The 20,879-nt window shown below is 42.2% G+C and overlaps 1 protein-coding gene across 1 annotated transcript in view; it reads left to right on the top strand.

The window, feature by feature from the left end:
* prr5b (proline rich 5b (renal)) overlaps nucleotides 1-20,879 on the top strand; it is a 54,411-nt gene that overhangs the window by 2,276 nt on the left and 31,256 nt on the right. Inside the window, exons 3-5 of the mRNA XM_081364011.1 lie at nucleotides 3,314-3,394; nucleotides 6,088-6,136; nucleotides 9,651-9,708. Coding sequence (XP_081220137.1) covers nucleotides 3,314-3,394; nucleotides 6,088-6,136; nucleotides 9,651-9,708 — 188 coding nt within the window. The remainder of the gene's footprint in view (nucleotides 1-3,313; nucleotides 3,395-6,087; nucleotides 6,137-9,650; nucleotides 9,709-20,879) is intronic.

Raw genomic sequence — 20,879 nt, 5'->3', positions numbered from 1 at the left:
TAGTTTGTGTGTGAAGAGAATCCTCTGTTTCTGTTCGTACACACACTAGTGGCTGGAGAACAATGATTGTTTGATATCACTGATGCTGTGTGTGTGTGTGTGTGAGAGAGTGAGTGTCACTTTCAGCTGATGGAACGTTTTGTCTCTGAAGGCCCTGACACACTCACGGAGAAGTTCTATTGTGTTTTTCACTTAGAGGTAAAAATACGTTGAAATACTTTTGCGGTGATATAGTGTCAGCGAACATCCTGACTCCGCCCACATTCAGATGAATATGTAAATTTGTGCCTCGCACTTTCCTTTCAATAACAAAAAACAACAACAATAATGACAGCACACAGCAGTGCAGGGCCTGTACCATGAAGCCGTTTCAGTGGCTAGCCAGTGTTTGTACCAAGCCTGGGTTTAGGCACCATGAAAGTCATTTGGCTTTTAGCAGTGTTCATCGCTATAGTAACTCGCACTCCACGGCTAACCTGGTCTGGGTCAGGTGATGTTCCAGGTGAGAGATCTCAATCTGAAAATGGACCAATCAGCTGTGAGCACAGTGACACATGTCTGATGCGATGAAGTCACTCCCCCTGTTTCTACTCCACATTAAAGTTCACTACACAGCAAATGATTTTAAAGACAAAATCGTCTGCCTTTTAGTAATAATTATTTATAATAATAATTTTGTATTATTTAGATATTATTTACATGTAATTATTATACCCTAAATTGATCACACGTACAATTTTAGTTTATCAATTATTATTACGCACAGTTTAAATGAATAATTATATAAAGGTAATATAAATACGCTTTAGAATAATAAAATTAAAGCTATAAAATGACTACATGTGAGTTTAAATGTTCAATTCTCTTTAACCCTTTATTAACTATAAACTAACTTCACAACGAGACTTTTTCTTTGAGTTGTCCTCTTTCATAGACAGCTGTTTTCTTCTTGCTGTGTAAATTTGTTTACATTTTTTATATTTTAATACTTTTATTTAATAAGTGAATTAAGCTGCTTCTCTTGCAAAAAATGAATGGCAGTTTCACTCTTTCTCAGCCTGTGATTGGCTGTTCGCTACTGATGTCACAGCGAAACTCCTAAACTCAGGATCAAAGCCTGAGTTGACAGAGAGAGTTGATGATCAGCATCACGGTACCAACAAAGCCTGGTTGGATTGGTTTAGTTTTGAGAGAGCAGAGTAGACCAATCACAACAGACTGAGCATCTGACCAATCAGGGGAGAGTAGACCAATCACAACAGACTGAGCGTCTGGCCAATCAGAGCAGAGTAGACCAATCACAACAGACTGAGCATCTGACCAATCAGGGTAGAGTAGCCCATCACAACAGACTGAGCGTCTGGCCAATCAGAGCAGAGTAGACCAATCACAACAGACTGAGCGTCTGGCCAATCAGAGCAGAGTAGACCAATCACAACAGACTGAGCGTCTGGCCAATCAGAGCAGAGTAGACCAATCACAACAGACTGAGCGTCTGGTCAATCAGAGCAGAGTAGACCAATCACAACAGACTGAGCGTCTGACCAATCAGAGCAGAGTAGACCAATCAGGGGAGAGTAGACCAATCACAACAGACTGAGCGTCTGGCCAATCAGAGCAGAGTAGACCAATCACAACAGACTGAGCATCTGACCAATCAGGGTAGAGTAGCCCATCACAACAGACTGAGCGTCTGGCCAATCAGAGCAGAGTAGACCAATCACAACAGACTGAGCATCTGACCAATCAGGGGAGAGTAGACCAATCACAACAGACTGAGCGTCTGGCCAATCAGAGCAGAGTAGACCAATCACAACAGACTGAGCGTCTGGCCAATCAGAGCAGAGTAGACCAATCAAAACAGACTGAGCATCTGACCAATCAGGGTAGAGTAGCCCATCACAACAGACTGAGCGTCTGGCCAATCAGAGCAGAGTAGACCAATCACAACAGACTGAGCGTCTGGCCAATCAGAGCAGAGTAGACCAATCACAACAGACTGAGCGTCTGGCCAATCAGAGCAGAGTAGACCAATCACAGCAGACTGAGCGTCTGGCCAATCAGAGCAGAGTAGACCAATCACAACAGACTGAGCGTCTGGCCAATCAGAGCAGAGTAGACCAATCACAACAGACTGAGCGTCTGGTCAATCAGAGCAGAGTAGACCAATCACAACAGACTGAGCGTCTGGCCAATCAGAGCAGAGTAGACCAATCACAACAGACTGAGCGTCTGGCCAATCAGAGCAGAGTAGACCAATCACAACAGACTGAGCGTCTGGCCAATCAGAGCAGAGTAGACCAATCACAACAGACTGAGCGTCTGGCCAATCAGAGCAGAGTAGACCAATCACAACAGACTGAGCGTCTGGTCAATCAGAGCAGAGTAGACCAATCACAACAGACTGAGCGTCTGGCCAATCAGAGCAGAGTAGACCAATCACAACAGACTGAGCGTCTGGCCAATCAGAGCAGAGTAGACCAATCACAACAGACTGAGCGTCTGGCCAATCAGAGCAGAGTAGACCAATCACAGCAGACTGAGCGCCTGGCCAATCAGAGCAGAGTAGACCAATCACAACAGACTGAGCGTCTGGCCAATCAGGGGAGAGTAGACCAATCACAACAGACTGAGCGTCTGGCCAATCAGGGGATAGTAGACCAATCACAACAAACTGAGCGTCTGGCCAATCAGAGCAGAGTAGCTCACGGAAAGGAGGGATTTAGAGAGATTGATTCATCCGTCGAGTCGTTTGAGAATCATTGAAAGATGTGGTGATGTGCAAATGGATATTATGAGAAAATGAACGTGTTTTTTGTGCTTTGATGCATGTAAACCTGTTGGAGACCTTTTTAAAGAGCCTTTAAAACTGCATAATAGGGCACTTTAAACATGTGGACAGTGTCAGTGTGGCTTTCAGTTCGAATTATAATCTATAAAGCAACTCTCAGTGTGTTGATGTTTCACTCGCCTCTGACCTCGATGGGCTGAACAGAAGAAATGAAGATTTACACCTCGAAGAAGGCGGAGCCTCAGAGCCACACCCACCTAATACATCATCGACATGGACCAATGGCAGTTCGGAACTCTAGTTTTGTTTTGGCCTGATTTTGTTTGAAATGACGTCACATGTTTTGGGGCCTTCAGTGGGCAGAAAATCGTTCATCTTCATCAATCCATTTTCAGCAATTCATTACACAAACATTTAATGTGCACTGCAGTTTACAAGTTAATCAAGCCTGAAACATCACGGACACATTTAACGTGTGTGTGTGTGTGTGTGTGTGTGTGTGTGTGTGTGTGTGTGTGACAGCATCCATAATGCCGTGATCTCGGTGTTCCAGCGGAGGGATCTGGGAGAGAACGAGCTCCACGTACTGAATGAAGGCGTCAGGTGAGAGACCTTCAGTTCAGTTCAAATGAGCTTTATTGGCATGACTGTGAAATATTTCCAGAGCAAGACGACTGGCTCCACTGCCCCGGTCACACGGGTCACATGCCTCACACAGGTCACATGGGTCACACGCCGTCACATGGGTTCACATGGGTCACACGCCTCACACACATCACACGCCTCACACACATCACACCCCTCACACACGTCACACGGGTCACACTTCTCACACGCCTCACACACGTCACACGCCTCCCTAACCGCCTCACACACGTCACACACATCACACGCCTCACACACGTCACACACGTCACACACATCACACGCCTCACACACGTCACACGGGTCACACACATCACACGCCTCACACACGTCACACACGTCACACACATCACACCCCTCACACACGTCACACACGTCACACTTCTCACACGCCTCACACACGTCACACGCCTCCCTAACCGCCTCACACACGTCACACACGTCACACACGTCACACACGTCACACACATCACACACCTCACACACGTCACACGCCTCCCTAACCGCCTCACACACGTCACACGCCTCACACACATCACACGCCTCACACGCCTCCCTAACCCCCTCACACACATCACACGCCTCACACGGGTCATACGGTCACACACGTCACACGCCTCACGGGTCACACGCCTCACACATGTTACGCGCCTCACACGTCACACACGCCTCACACGGGTCACACGCCTCACACGCCTCACACGCCTCACACGTCTCACACGGGTCTCACACGTCTCACACGCCTCACACGCCTCACACACGCCTCACACACATCACACCCCTCACACACCTCACACGGGTCACACGCCTCACACATGTTACGCGCCTCACACGTCACACACGCCTCACACGGGTCACACGCCTCACACGTCACACGCCTCACACGCCTCACACGGGTCACAAGGGGTCACACGCCTCACACACATCACACTCGTCACACGGGTCACACGCCTCACACGGGTCACACGCCTCACACACGTCACATGGGTCACACGCCTCACACACATCACACCCCTCACACACGTCACACTGGTCACACGCCTCACACGGGTCACACGCCTCACACACATCACACCCCTCACACACGTCACACGGGTCACACGCCTTACGCCTCACACGGGTCACACGCCTCACACACATCACACCCCTCACACACGTCACACGGGTCACACGCCTCACACGGGTCACACGCCTCACACGGGTCACACGCCTCACACACATCACACCCCTCACACACGTCACACGGGTCACACGCCTCACACAGGTCACACGCCTCACACACATCACACACATCACACCCCTCACACGGGTCACACGCCTCACACGGGTCACACGCCTCACACACGTCACACGGGTCACACGCCTTACGCCTCACACGGGTCACACACATCACACCCCTCACACACGTCACAGGGGTCACACGCCTCACACACATCACACCCCTCACACACGTCACACGCCTCACACGGGTCACACGCCTCACACGGGTCACACGCCTCACACACATCACACCCCTCACACACGTCACACGGGTCACACGCCTCACACAGGTCACACGCCTCACACACATCACACCCCTCACACACGTCACACGGGTCACACGCCTCACACAGGTCACACGCCTCACACACATCACACCCCTCACACACGTCACACGGGTCACACGCCTCACACACATCACACCCCTCACACACGTCACACGGGTCACACGCCTCACACAGGTCACACGCCTCACACACATCACACACATCACACCCCTCACACACGTCACACGGGTCACACGCCTCACACGCCTCACACACGTCACACGGGTCACACGCCTTACGCCTCACATGGGTCACACGCCTCACACACGTCACACGTCACACGCCTCACACGGGTCACAGGCCTCACACACATCACACCCCTCACACACGTCACACGGGTCACACGCCTCACACAGGTCACGCCTCACACACGTCACACGCCTCACACACATCACACACATCACACCCCTCACACGCCTCACACGGGTCACACGCCTCACACGCCTCACACGGGTCACACGCCTCACACACGTCACACGGGTCACACGCCTTACGCCTCACACGGGTCACACGCCTCACACACGTCACACGGGTCACACGCCTCACACGGGTCACACGCCTCACACACATCACACACGTCACACGGGTCACACGCCTCACACACATCACACCCCTCACACACGTCACACGCCTCACACGCCTCACACGCCTCACACGCCTCACACGCCTCACACGCGTCACACGCCTCACACACGTCACACGCCTCACACGGGTGACACGCCTCACACACGTCACACGGGTCACACGCCTCACACGGGTGACACGCCTCACACACGTCACACAGGTCACACGCCTCACACGGGTCACACGCCTCACACACGTCACACGGATCACACGGGTCACACGCCTCACACGGGTCACACGCCTCACACGGGTCACACGCCTCACACGGGTCACACGCCTCACACGCCTCCCTAACCACCTCACACGCCTCACACACGTCACACACGCCTCTCACGGGTCTCACACGCCTCACACACGTCTCACACGCCTCACACACGTCACACACACCTCTCACGGGTCACACGGACACTGACGTGCTGGTCTCTGTGTGTGTGTCTCTAGGCAGCTGCTGAAGACCGAGCTGGGCTCCTTCTTCACGGAGTATCTGCAGGTGATCTAATGACTCTCAGTAATCCTCTATGGAACGCCGTTGGGGACAATACCTATTATATGCAACGCGTGAAATTTGGACGCATTAACACGCACAGTTTGCACGCGTCTTTTTGGTCCGTGTAAACGCGAACGTTTTGTACGTCTAAACGCGAAGTTTTTTGTCATGTTATTTAAAGACACGATCGTTTGTATCGCCTTAACGCAACATTTATGGCCGTGTATTTTTTGTTACGTGTTTCTAGACGAACGTTTTCGTCGTGTAAACATGACATTTTTGAACGTGTAATATTTCTGAGTCTTATTTGATATGCGACATGGGTGGGAGACGCCTGAAAAAAGTTTTTATTTTTTACTTCAAATATTAGGCATAAAAAATATTGAGTTGTGTTGTACTGACTCTTGCATTTCCCACAATATATGTGGTCTTTTAGATTTTGTATTTGAAATTGGATTTATTCACCAATTTGTTGCATTTGTGCCTAAAATTGTCATATGGTGTGACATAAAAGTTATTCTATATAAAATGAAAATGGGATATACTCTCCCTAAGTAACTACCTTCAACATACATTTTTTTCATTACTATCTTAAGATTTAACATTTCTTTTGTGCAGATTAATTAGATTTTGTATTGTTTTTCTAAATCAGCATGCAAAGTAAGTCATCTCTCCTCAGCCTTTCCAGATATTTTAGATTATGTTAAACCCGGTTATAAATCTATGAAAATGCTTGTGACTCTTGCTGATACTATTTCTCTTGTGTTCCGTTGACTTTTTTATGATTTATGATTAAGAAAGTATTTTTACTGGCACAATTCTGAATGTCACACCAAATTATATAGTGCCACGCTATATGATGAACTGCACCACTCCACAATTTGTCAATGTAAAAAACCTGTTTTTTATTTGCATTCATCATTCAATTAATTCAATTCAGTTAACATTAATCAAAAAAACATACTAACATTGTTTTAAAACTTTTAAAATTATAATAAACTCATAAAAATTAGTAAATCAAACACCATCTCACTTCAAGAACATTAAATTAAGTATAAAACTGAAAAGAAATACATTAATTGTATAGGTAATTTAATGTTCACTATTAAACATTCACTATTATTATTGAATATGTTTTGAATAGTTATTTATTCTTCATTAAAAAAGGTGTATGTAATATTGTGTGACAAATATATCATATGGTGTGACAGAAAAACACTCACACCGTATGATACAGTGTCACACCATCTGACGTTTTGTTCAGTCAAGCTAATCGCTTGGTTAACTAAAAACAGCTAGCTTATACTTAGCATGTAAATTGCCACATGGCAGGAATGATTTTTAAGAATTAATAAGTTAAATTTGTATAAAAGTGTTTAATTTTTTTGTAAATAATGTCACACCATAAGACACAAAACATTGACCACTAGTGAGCATATCAGATACAGAGCTTTTTAATTAAAAATGAAAATGCCAGAACTCAACTCTTGACCTTGCAAACCACTCCAGAGATGGCACTGCAACTTCCTGGTTGTGTGTGGACCTCTTCATCATAATGATGTCCAAATTATTGCCCGTTAAAAATATAGATTGCAGTGTCACACCATTTGACGCATATTTTACGGACAAAATGTATTTGTCCAGAACTTGCTTTAAAATCATACACAGACATCAACACTTTCTGTGTCTGTTGAAATGGCCTAATTCTGTTACTTAAACTGTAAATCTATCAATTATTTATACTTTGCTGATATATATTGTCATATTAGTAAGGTCACACATATCCCGGACAGTCACACCACATGACAATTTTGATGTTTAGATAAAAATTTGAAGTAGAGGTCTTTATACACCTACTACAGCTATGGTATGCTGTAATAATATCTTGTCAGAGGAACAACATGAAGATATATATTTTTAACAAATACCCATTTTTAATAGGTTATGACATCATGGATGGGTAGAATTGCATGTCATGTCTCCCACCCACATACAATTTTTTTCTGTTTTAGTTAAACTGGTGATAATTTAGAGTCAATGATTAAATACATTCAATTACTGCATGAATTTAACATTATATTCTTTTGTAACGTTAAAGGAATTTGTCCTGTAGGTAAAGTAAACGACCATATTTCCCTTCTGGTTAATACATTCGAGGTGTCTATTTGGACCACTGCAAATAGCCTACTTGTTGGCAGAACTAATTACACTAGGCCAGTCTACCTTATATGTGGAAAAAGTCACCTCTTTAGTCAGCGGTTGTGGCGTAACGTGTAAAGGGAGACCGGGGTTCTATTCCCACTGACAGCGCTTTTTTTAATATAACTTTACAGTTATTAAACACATTTGTTTTCAATAAAAATTATTTGAATTAAAATTCATTTTAATTCATAAAAGTTACATTTAGGGTAAGGTTCGGGGTAGCTAAATGTCTACTGAATGAAGGAGCATTCCAGAGTCATCATACCAGATTGATGCTGGCCCACTCGGAGATTACTCCAGTCATTTTGAAAAAACAATAGCCACAGTATTTAGTATTTAGCCTTTGCTAACTTTATTATTCATTGTATTTATTAAAGTTGAATGATTTATGGCATTTATTGGCACTATTATGTATAATTATTGACACCCCACCGTGGACCTCACTAATTATTAAACCCTGGCTATGGCCGTATCCAGTGTTGTATGTTGTATATGTTAACATATGTTATACATATAGCCTGTTATAAGAGGATGCCAACTGAACGCAGTCTGTAAAAGTTCTTTGACAGTTTAATAAAAAAATTCTTAGAGCCATCGTAGAGAGTCAAGTCAAGTATATTTATATAGCGCTTTTCACAATACAGATTGCATCAAAGCAGCTTCACAGCATAAACCAAAATAACACAACAAGGTTTGTTTCTAGTGTAAATTTATTGATTGATAAAATTAAATTAAATATTCCCAAAATATCCCCAACTGAGCAAGCCAAAGGCAACAGTGGCAAGGAACCGAAAACTCCATCAGCAATCCACTTTTCCACGTTACCGGAGACAAAAAACCTGCATGAGTACAAACGGGATGAGATGCCACAGCATGACACAGCCCTGACATCACAGCCAACGTATAAATGCATCATTGACTCTAAAGTTTTACGCTTGCCTACGTAAATGCCAACGTAAAATTACGATCTCATTCACGAACAAATGTTACGTGTGACGTTTGCATAGGTATTTGCTTACCTAACAGCACATCATCCCTCACGGAAAGAAATGTCGTCTGATGTTTATATATGTATACAGCAACGTGCCATCGCATCACAAATGCAAATGAAATCCTAAATAGAGCAACGCTATTGGCTGTTGTGCGGTCTGACGCGACACCCGAACATATACTTCGTATTTACGCGTACAAACTGTGCGTGTTAATGCGTCCAAATTTCACGCGTTGCATATAATAAGTATTGTCCCCAACGGCGTTCCATAATCCTCACTAACGAAGCGTCTGTGAACTGAGTGTGCTTGTGCTTGTGTCACAGAATCAGCTGCTGACGAAGGGAATGGTGATTCTCAGGGATAAAATTCGCTTTTATGAAGGTAAGATGATTTTATATTTTAATATGTAATGGGTGAGATTCAGACATCAGAACATATGTGTGTGTGTGTGTGAGAGAGTGTGTTTCTGAGTGTGAGCGTGTGTATCTGAGTGTGAGTGTGTGTATCTGAGTGTGAGTGTGTGTATCTGAGTGTGTGAGTGTGTGTTTCTGAGTGTGAGTGTGTGAGAGAGAGTGTGTTTCTGAGTTTGAGTGTGTGAGAGGGAGTGTATTTCTGTGTGTGTGTATGTTTCTGAGTGTGAGTGTGTGTATCTGTGAGTGTGTGTATCTGACTGGGTTTCCGTTGTCCGGTAATTGCCGGACATTGACCGGAAAAAAAATGAAATGTCCGACAAAATTAAATCTCTCCGGTCAAATTGTCCGATTAAAATTTCCTAATAATCCCGCCCCCTAACACAATCTGAATTTGAGAATAAGCCTAAAATGTATACAGCAAAAATACACCGACCTTTGGCTATGTTATAAAGGAACAGGCTCTACCGTTTGTAGGGTTAATGTCCGACGAGCTGTCCATTGTCAGGTATTAGACGATGGCGAGGCGTGAACCGTCCGACGCGCAGCGGAGGCTACCTGACAATGGACACCTCGAAGGGCATTAACCCGCTTATACCATGGTCACTTGCAAAATAACACATTTTTAAAACATTAGTTTATATTTTAATTAGTTTTACAATCGAAATCTAAAGTTTTTACAAACAATAACTTGGTTTCCCTTACGCCTGACGGTTTATTTAGCAAACGGAGATAGTCCACTCAGCTCGTAGAACCCTTCAGTTTACTGCCTGTTGCTATGGTTACTCACTGCTGATGTAGCCAGCGCATTTATTTATTAATTTCGAACGGTAAACAGTCAGTTTCACCAGAACTCCTTTACTATGTGTCCTCTATGGACACCCTGCAACCAATCAGAATAAAGTATTCACCCACAAGTATTCGCATTCTGCATTTCAAATAAAGCGCACGCCTAAAACGGCTGTAATATAGAAACAACGAACGAATGAGAGAGACGTTTTAAATATGGCCAGGCCCAGGCAGACTAGCCTTAAAAGCTTTTTTCAGAAGCCAGACGCGACGGACGATGGTGAATCAGGAACACCTGAAGCCTCTGTGTAGGGCGTATCGGTCGGAATGGAGTGACAAGTTCCCATGGCTAAGATGTGAGGTAGTTGATAGTAACGAAAAAATGTTCTGTTTGCACTGCGAAAAGGCAGGACGACGCAACGGATTCACAAGAGGGTCGAATAATTTGAGAATATCTGCTCTCATTGAACATAGTCAGAGCAATGACCATGTTGCGGCGCTCAATTTAACGCCACAGCAGGTTGCGATGAAAGGCCACTGTGACAAGGCCACGGAAACTTCTAAGAAAAAACTATGCTCTCAGCTCAAAATTGTATTCCACATGGCAAAACATGATCTCCCATCTAACCATTTTGTTGCACAGACTGAGCTACTGCAAGCTCTCGAGGCTCCAGATTTTGTCACCACCGATGGCATTTATTGCCACAGCGACTCTGTGGATGATATGGAGAGAGCATTAGAACACGTCGTGGTGGAACAGATCCGTGAAAAACTGAAAAAGAGTGACTTCATTGGAATAATAATTGACGAAACTGTAAATATCACTGTGAACAAAAAGTTAATCATATATCTAAAGCTGGAAATAAAAGGAAAGGTGGAGACATGCTTTCTTGGAAATTATGATGTGGACTGCGGGACCGCAAGATGCATTTATGATCGCGTTGTTGCGGTGCTTCGCGAAATGGATATGGCACTGTCCCGTGTCATTGGCCTGGGTTCAGATGGTGCAAGTGTAATGATGGGAAGGCATGGTGGGGTTGGTGCTTTATTTACGCAAGCGAATCCCTTTTCTATCCAGGTGCACTGCGTTGCCCACAGGGCTGCACTTGCTGCGCTGGACGCAGCGAAAGCTGTGGAAAACATCCGAGCTTACAAAAACACGATCTCCTCAGTGTACTCCTTCTACAGACACTCTGCCACCAGAACATCCCGGCTCTGCCAATTAACAGCTACACTCAGTGATGAGGACATGGTCAGCCTCAAGCAGCCGTGCGCAGTACGCTGGCTATCCCTACACAGGGCTGTGGAGGCCATGAAGCACAACTGGGCAGCTGTGGCCATGGAACTTCATGAAGAGGCCGTGGAAGGAAATACCCAAGCACAAGGGCTGCTTGGTCAAATCCAGACCTACAGCTTCATAGCCCTGACTCACGCACTGGCCGATCTACTACCAGTGATGACAAAACTGAATTTAGTTTTTCAGAAAGACAACGTCAATCTTTCCAGCATCCGACCAATAGTGCAAGCATCTGTCGCGGCATTTACACAGTTACGAGATGTCCCAGGTCCAGAAGAGGAGACATTCCAGGCGGGCTATAAAGACGGCACATACAAGGATGTCAAAGTGACCAATTCAAGCGACCGCTCCATTCAAGCTTTCAGAAAAGCCAGGGAACGCTATGTTCAACATCTGATAGATGCCTTGCAAGATCGGTTCCCCGAGGATTGCATGGATCTACTTCACTGCCTTCTTCACCCTTCTGAACCCCTCTAGATATCCGCAGACACATAGTGGTAAGTAGGAGCTGTTGATTTATTATACGGGTCATTCTATCGAAACGTCCACTTTTGGTATGTCAAGATGTCTTAACCCTCTGGGCTTCTTCGCCCGAAAACGGGCGAAAACTTGAACGTTTCGAATTGTTTAATTTTTTTGCTTCATCGGATGGGGGTGAAACTTGGTGACTTTTCTTTTATTACCTATATGAACACACAAAGAAATCAAGGAGATGATTCTGATATGTTAAAGGGTCGTAAAAAAAAAAGTCACACTTAGCTTCCTCCCGCCCGAAAACGGGCGACATAGGAAATGAATGGGAAATACGAAAAAATAGGAAAACTCAGAGAAACTTTTGGTGGTACAAGCTACAGATCAGCCACTGTGCTGAAAAAAAGTGTACAGCAATGAAGGGGTGACACTCTAGAACATCAAGAGTGCAAAAAAGACACCCTCCCCCCCCCACACACACACCCACACACACAAACACACACACACACACAGAGAAATGAACTGGTAAGACTGAAACAGCAAATTTTGCCCCAAACTATATAAAAATGATATAATCATAATAACTCCAAAACTATAGCAAGGAGAGTCAAAAGGTAGGTATCGTTTGAAAGAACTCTTTTTAAATTTTTTGAAAATATAAATTACATTACATTTGGACATTGTCCCGCCAAGAAACGGTGGATAAAAGACAATATATATATATAATTTTTATTATGATTTTGCATATCTTTCATATTTCTCATGTAATAACTCAGGAAGGAAATAAGGTAGGAGGAAAATTCTTTTTTAGTGAAGTCCCCCTACGTGTTAGCTGCATCTGGATAAAAAAATAATAATTTTTGGATCAAGGAATCAAAAATTACAGCATTTTGAAAAGAGATAGCCTTTTTGTACAGTCTTTCACACCCCCTCATGGGCAATTTTTTCTTCATGAAGAATATCTAAAGCAATAGATTATGTTAATTTTGGGCTCATTTTAATTGTAATAATATGCTGTAAAAAATGAAGTGCCATTTTCAATTATCTGAGAATGTTTCATGAGCTGTATGATGTTTTTGACACATTGCAGTACATTATTTTATAGATTTTCTATGTATCAGCAAATAACTCAGCAATACTTAAGAGTTTTTCAAAGTGGATACATTCACTGTAAAGTTCAGACTCTAAGCTTTCAAATGACATCAACTTTGTGTTTATCAAGGCAAGATTTTTGAAAAATATGGTAATAAATATTTTCGCAGCTAGGTGGCGCCTGCTGGCGGTACACTTGGTTTTAGAGGGATTACTCAGCACTCGTTAGGAATTAATACATTTAATTAGATTAAAAAGATTTAGATTAAAAGATAATTTAGATTAAAAGATAATTAGATTAAAAAGATTTTTTAATTGCATTAAAAAGCTGAGATTCTAAGCTTTAAAATGATATATAATTTGTGTTGTTCCATTCAGTGGTTGATTAGTAATAAATTGTTTTCTTTCCGAATGGGAATAAATCAAATAAATAAATAAAAAAGCTATAGGCCGCCTATGGGCGGTTATAGGACATGACACAAATTAATAAATTTTGAAGCCACTAGGTGGCGCTCTACTCACTTGAAATATTTTTTTTTTTTTTAGGCCTGCACACTAATTTGATGTGAAATGTTGCATTTATTGATAAATAAAATAAAATAAATAAAATAAAAATATATATATTAATTCTAATGGAAAAAATAGCTCATAAAAATTACATAATTAATGCAAAGTATCATAAAAAATTCTAAAAATTCTATATAATAATCAGAAAACATTATAGAACAAAACAATATTTGAATGGTTATCCTAGGACAAAGTTAAGTACAATTTTAAGGCTTCGCCCGTTTTCGGGCGGTAGGAAGCTAAGTGTGACCCAATTATGAAGAAGCCCAGAGGGTTAAAATGTATTTATTTTTCTAACATTTAAACTTACACCACATTATTAGATTACTAAAAATTTAAAATATAAATAAAAATGTATATTTTTTGTGCATTTATTTAAAGACGGCATGTACCTTTTTTTGTCACTGGTGTTACCTTACTACTTTGGCAATTTCAAAGGTTTTTATGAAATATTATTTCTATTTTTTTTTCAGCATATGTCAGAGTTACCGAAAAATAATAATAATACAACAAAAAAGGAGATTGTTTTATTTATTTTACTCAGGTTTGTTAAAAGTGTGCTTGAATGATGTTAGTTCGTTTGCGCAACCATCTATTTGCTATAACAATCAAAATATTTGAAAACCGGTTAAAATTAAGTAGTGATGCAATCCTTTAAATCTTAACTTTTGAGTGTAGCAGAATTAAATGGATGTAAAATTATTATTGTCACATGTGACATTGTATTTAATGTGACAGAAAAAAATATATATTTTATAGTATAAATATAATATCAAATATATTTGATAGTTATGTATACATCATTGTATTTTAAATGGTGTAAAAACCTGTTATTGGCCTCAAAATAAAGCACTTTCCCTCTGTACATGACTGTGAGCACTTCTGTGGTGCTTGGAATTCTATAGAATTTATAAAAATCTAATATTGCCACATTGATGGCTCAAGAAGGTGTAATTTTTCAAATAACATATAGTTTTATTTTAAAATGTAAAGAAATTGTAACCCTAAAATGTTTTTTAAGTGTAATATTTCTGTAACGGTTCGGGACGGAAAAATGGACATTTCCATATAATGACCCACACAGGCCTATTTATAATAAGCGCAGCATTCTTTTGTAGGCCTATAATTCTAATATCGTTCTCACCTATTATATTATCTTATAGCTCTTCAAGAATATGCAGAACCAGCGATCAGAAGGATTATTTGCCATTTTACAAGCATTGAGTCGGCGGACACCGCTCCTCTTATCGATGCCGTAAGCCTGCGACGTGATGCCCTCGCTGTCATGACAGCCTGCGAAGTCCTCATATGTGATTTCAATGAAATGTATCCAGAGTGGACCAAGCTCGCCAAGATAGCCTGTGTAATCCCTGTCTCAAGTGTTCCTGCAGAGAGGGGGTTCTCGCTGCAGAATCGGATCAAGACGAAGCAGCGAAGTCGCCTTGCGGAGAACAAGGTTACGCGGCTTATGCGCATCGCAAGTTGTGGAGAGACACTGGGAAGTTTTGATTTTATGTCGGCAGCTGCACAATTCAGCACTGCAAAACAGCGTAAAAAGTAGACTAAAATGACACGAGACAATGTTATAGGCCTAGTCATTTGTCTCATTTGACAAGGAGTCATTTCACGGTGGCCAATTTAAATGTTACCACCAGCTAAATCAGACATACTGAGAGTGTGTAATTAAGTTCGCTTGAATAAAAACAATAGGCTACTATTCAGATATTTTATGTGGGGAAGGGGGATTGGTTTGTTTAACTATGAATTTGAAACCATACTAAAAACAACTGGCGTTGATTGACGCCAATCGGACGTTCATGTTTTTTTTTTTTTCGTCTATTTGAATATTAGACTAATAAACATGTTGCATTCTATACGGCCTGATTATGTCATTTTTTTATTTACATAGCCTGCCTCCAGTTTTCCTAAACTTGACTAATTAAGAGGCGATATTTGACCGGCATATCATCAAAATGTCCGGAAAACGAAACCTCTGCCGGTCACTTTGACCGGCAACATTTTTTCCTAGCGGAAACTCTGGTATCTGAGTGTGAGTGTGTGAGAGAGTGTGTTTCTGAGTGTGACTGTGAGAGAGTGTGTTTCTGAGTGTGAGAGAGTGTGTATCTGAGTGTGAGTGTGTTTCTGAGTTTGAGTGTGTGTTTCTGAGTGTGAGTGTGAGAGTGTGTTTCTGAGTGTGAGAGAGAGAGTGTTTCTGAGTGTGTGTGTGTGTGTGAGAGAGAGTGTATCTGAGTATGAGTGTCATAGAGTGTGTTTCTGAGTGTGAGTGTGTTATAGAGTGTATCTGAGTGTGAGTGTGTTTCTGAGTGTGAGTGTGTGAGAGAGTATATCTGAGTATGAGTGTTATAGAGTGTGTTTCTGAGTGCGAGTGTGTTATAGAGTATCTGAGTGTGAGTGTGTTTCTGAGTGTGAGTGTGTGAGAGAGTGTATCTGAGTGTGAGTGTGTTATAGTGTGTGTTTCTGAGTGTGTTATAGTGTGTATCTGAGTGTGAGTGTGTTTCTGAGTGTGAGTGTGTTATAGAGTGTATCTGAGTGTGAGTGTGTTATAGTGTGTTTCTGAGTGTGAGTGTGAGTGTGAGTGTGTTTCTGAGTGTGAGTGTGTTTCTGAGTGTGAGTGTGTTATAGAGTGTGTTTCTGAGTGTGAGTGTGTTATAGAGTGTATCTGAGTGTGAGTGTGTTTGAGTGTGAGTGTGTGAGAGTGTGTATCTGAGTATGAGTGTTATAGAGTGTGTTTCTGAGTGTGAGTGTGTTATAGAGTGTGTTTCTGAGTGTGAGTGTTATAGAGTGTGAGTGTGTTTCTGAGTGTGTGAGAGTGTGTGTTTCTGAGTGTGTTATAGTGTTTCTGAGTGTGAGTGTGTTATAGAGTGTATCTGAGTGTGAGTGTGTATCTGAGTGTGAGTGTGTTATAGAGTGTGTTTCTGAGTGTAAGTGTGTTATAGAGTGTATCTGAGTGTGAGTGTGTTATAGAGTGTGTTTCTGAGTGTAAGTGTGTTATAGAGTGTATCTGAGTGTGAGTGTGTTATAGAGTGTGTTTCTGAGTGAGTGTGTGTTTCTGAGTGTGAGTGTGTTATAGTGTATCTGAGTGTGAGTGTGTATCTGAGTGTGAGTGTGTGAGAGAGAGTGTTTCTGAGTGTGAGTGTGTTATAGAGTGTATCTGAGTGTTATAGAGTGTATCTGAGTGTTATAGAGTGTATCTGAGTGTTATAGAGTGTGAATGTGTGTGTGAGTGTGTGAGAGTGTGAGAGTGTGAGAGTGTGAGTGTGTGAGAGTGTTTCTGAGTGTGTTATAGAGTGTGTTTCTGAGTGTGAGTGTGTTATAGAGTGTATCTGAGTGTGAGTGTGTATCTGAGTGTGAGTGTGTTATAGAGTGTGTTTCTGAGTGTGAGTGTGTTATAGAGTGTATCTGAGTGTGAGTGTTTCTGAGTGTGAGTGTGTGAGAGTGTGAGTGTTTCTGAGTGTGTTATAGAGTGTGTTTCTGAGTGTGAGTGTGTTATAGAGTGTATCTGAGTGTGAGTGTGTTATAGAGTGTGTTTCTGAGTGTGAGTGTGTTATAGAGTGTATCTGAGTGTGAGTGTTTCTGAGTGTGAGTGTGTGAGAGTGAGTGTTTCTGAGTGTGTTATAGAGTGTGTTTCTGAGTGTGAGTGTGTTATAGAGTGTATCTGAGTGTGAGTGTGTATCTGAGTGTGAGTGTGTTATAGAGTGTGTTTCTGAGTGTGAGTGTGTTTCTGAGTGAGTGTGTTATAGAGTGTATCTGAGTGTGAGTGTGTATCTGAGTGTGAGTGTGTTATAGAGTGTGTTTCTGAGTGTGAGTGTGTTATAGAGTGTATCTGAGTGTTATAGAGTGTTTCTGAGTGTGAGTGTGTTATAGAGTGTATCTGAGTGTGAGTGTGTTATAGAGTGTATCTGAGTGTGAGTGTGTTATAGAGTGTGTGTGTGAGTGTGTTATAGAGTGTATCTGAGTGTTATAGAGTGTATCTGAGTGTGAGTGTGTTATAGAGTGTGTTTCTGAGTGTGAGTGTGTTTCTGAGTGTGTGTTATAGAGTGTATCTGAGTGTGAGTGTGTTATAGAGTGTGTTTCTGAGTGTGAGTGTGTTTCTGAGTGTGTGTTATAGAGTGTATCTGAGTGTGAGTGTTATAGTGTGTATCTGAGTATGAGTGTTATAGAGTGTGTTTCTGAGTGTGAGTGTTATAGTGTATCTGAGTGTGAGTGTGTTTCTGAGTGTGAGTGTGTAAGAGTGTATCTGAGTATGAGTGTGTTTCTGAGTGTGAGTGTTATAGTGTATCTGAGTGTGAGTGTGTTTCTGAGTGTGAGTGTTTCTGAGTGTGAGTGTGTGAGAGAGTGTATCTGAGTATGAGTGTTATAGAGTGTGTTTCTGAGTGTGAGTGTGTTTCTGAGTGTGAGTGTTATAGTGTATCTGAGTGTGAGTGTGTTTCTGAGTGAGTGTTTCTGAGTGTGAGTGTGTGAGAGAGTGTATCTGAGTATGAGTGTTATAGAGTGTGTTTCTGAGTGTGAGTGTGTTATAGAGTGTGTTTCTGAGTGTGAGTGTGTTTCTGAGTGTGAGTGTGTTATAGAGTGTATCTGAGTGTGAGTATGAGTGTGTTTCTGAGTATGAGTATATCTGAGTATGAGTGTTGTAGAGTGTGAGTGTGTCTTTCTGAGTGTGAGTGTGTTTCTGAGTGTGAGTGTGTTATAGAGTGTATCTGAGTGTGAGTGTTATAGAGTGTGTTTCTGAGTGTGTTGTAGTGTATCTGAGTGTGAGTGTGTTTCTGAGTGAGAGTGTGTGTTTCTGAGTGTGTGTGTTTCTGAGTGTGAGAGTGTGTGTGTGTGTGTGTGTGTGTGTGTGTGTGAGTGTGTTAGAGTGTGTATCTGAGTGTGAGTGTTTTTCTGAGTGTGAGAGTGTATCTGAGTGTGTGTGTGTGTGTGTGTATGTGAGAGAGAGAGTGTTTCTGAGTGTGAGTGTGTGTTTCTGAGTGTGAGTGTGTGAGAGTGTTTCTGAGTGTGAGTGTGTTTCTGAGTGTGAGAGTGTGTATCTGAGTGTGTTTCTGAGTGTGTGTGAGTGTGTTATAGAGTGTGTATCTGAGTGTGAGTGTGTGAGAGAGTGTATCTGAGTATGAGTGTTATAGAGTGTATCTGAGTGTGAGTGTGTTTCTGATTGTGAGTGTGTTATAGAGTGTGTTTCTGAGTGTGAGTGTGTTATAGAGTGTATCTGAGTGTGAGTGTGTATCTGAGTGTGAGTGTGTTTCTGATTGTGAGTGTGTTATAGAGTGTGTTTCTGAGTGTGAGTGTGTTATAGTGTATCTGAGTGTGAGTGTGTTATAGAGTGTGTTTCTGAGTGTGAGTGTGTTATAGAGTGTATCTGAGTGTGAGTGTGTATCTGAGTGTGAGTGTGTTTCTGATTGTGAGTGTGTTAGAGTGTGTTTCTGAGTGTGAGTGTGTTATAGAGTGTATCTGAGTGTGAGTGTGTATCTGAGTGTGTTTCTGATTGTGAGTGTGTTATAGAGTGTGTTTCTGAGTGTGAGTGTGTTATAGAGTGTATCTGAGTGTGAGTGTGTTTCTGAGTGTGAGTGTGTGTTTCTGAGTGTGTTATATAGTGTATCTGAGTGTGAGTGTGTATCTGAGTGTGAGTGTGTGAGAGAGTATCTGAGTATGAGTGTTATAGAGTGTGTTTCTGAGTGTGAGTGTGTTATAGAGTGTATCTGAGTGTGAGTGTTATAGAGTGTGTTTCTGAGTGTGAGTGTGTTATAGAGTGTATCTGAGTGTGAGTGTGTTTCTGAGTGTGAGTGTGTTTCTGAGTGTGAGTGTGTGTTTCTGAGTGTGTTATAGAGTGTATCTGAGTGTGAGTGTGTTTCTGAGTGTGAGTGTGTGTTTCTGAGTGTGTTATATAGTGTATCTGAGTATGAGTGTTATAGAGTGTGTTTCTGAGTGTGTTTCTGAGTGTGAGTGTGTGAGAGTGTGTGTTTCTGAGTGTGAGTGTGTTATAGTGTATCTGAGTGTGTTTCTGAGTGTGAGTGTGTGTTTCTGAGTGTGTTATATAGTGTATCTGAGTGTGAGTGTGTTTCTGAGTGTGAGTGTGTGAGAGAGTGTATCTGAGTATGAGTGTTATAGAGTGTGTTTCTGAGTGTGAGTGTGAGAGTGTGTGTTTCTGAGTGTGAGTGTGTTATAGAGTGTATCTGAGTGTGAGTGTGTTTCTGAGTGTGAGTGTGTGTTTCTGAGTGTTATATATTGTATCTGAGTGTGAGTGTGTTTCTGAGTGTGAGTGTGTGAGAGAGTGTATCTGAGTATGAGTGTTATAGAGTGTGTTTCTGAGTGTGTTTCTAAGTGTGAGTGTGTGAGAGTGTGTGTTTCTGAGTGTGAGTGTGTTTCTGAGTGTGAGTGTGTTATAGAGTGTATCTGAGTGTGAGTATGAGTGTGTTTCTGAGTATGAGTATATCTGAGTATGAGTGTTGTAGAGTGTGAGTGTGTCTTTCTGAGTGTGAGTGTGTTTCTGAGTGTGTGTTTCTGAGTGTGAGTGTGTTATAGAGTGTATCTGAGTGTGAGTGTTATAGAGTGTGTTTCTGAGTGTGTTGTAGTGTATCTGAGTGTGAGTGTGTTTCTGAGTGAGAGTGTGTGTTTCTGAGTGTGTGTGTTTCTGAGTGTGAGAGTGTTTCTGAGTGTGAGAGTGTTTCTGAGTGAGAGTGTGTGTTTCTGAGTGTGTGTGTTTCTGAGTGTGAGAGTGTGTGTGTGTGTTAGAGTGTGTATCTGAGTGAGAGTGTTTTTCTGAGTGTGAGAGTGTATCTGAGTGTGTGTGTGTGTGTGAGAGAGAGAGTGTTTCTGAGTGTGAGTGTGTGTTTCTGAGTGTGAGTGTGTGAGAGTGTTTCTGAGTGTGAGAGTGTGAATCTGAGTGTGTTTCTGAGTGTGTGTGAGTGTGT

This window comes from Scardinius erythrophthalmus (assembly GCF_964197995.2).
Source record: "Scardinius erythrophthalmus genome assembly, chromosome: 4".
Taxonomy (NCBI): Eukaryota; Metazoa; Chordata; class Actinopteri; order Cypriniformes; family Leuciscidae; genus Scardinius; species Scardinius erythrophthalmus.
Note: the sequence above shows the minus strand (reverse complement) of the source record. Positions and strands in the feature narration are given on the sequence as shown.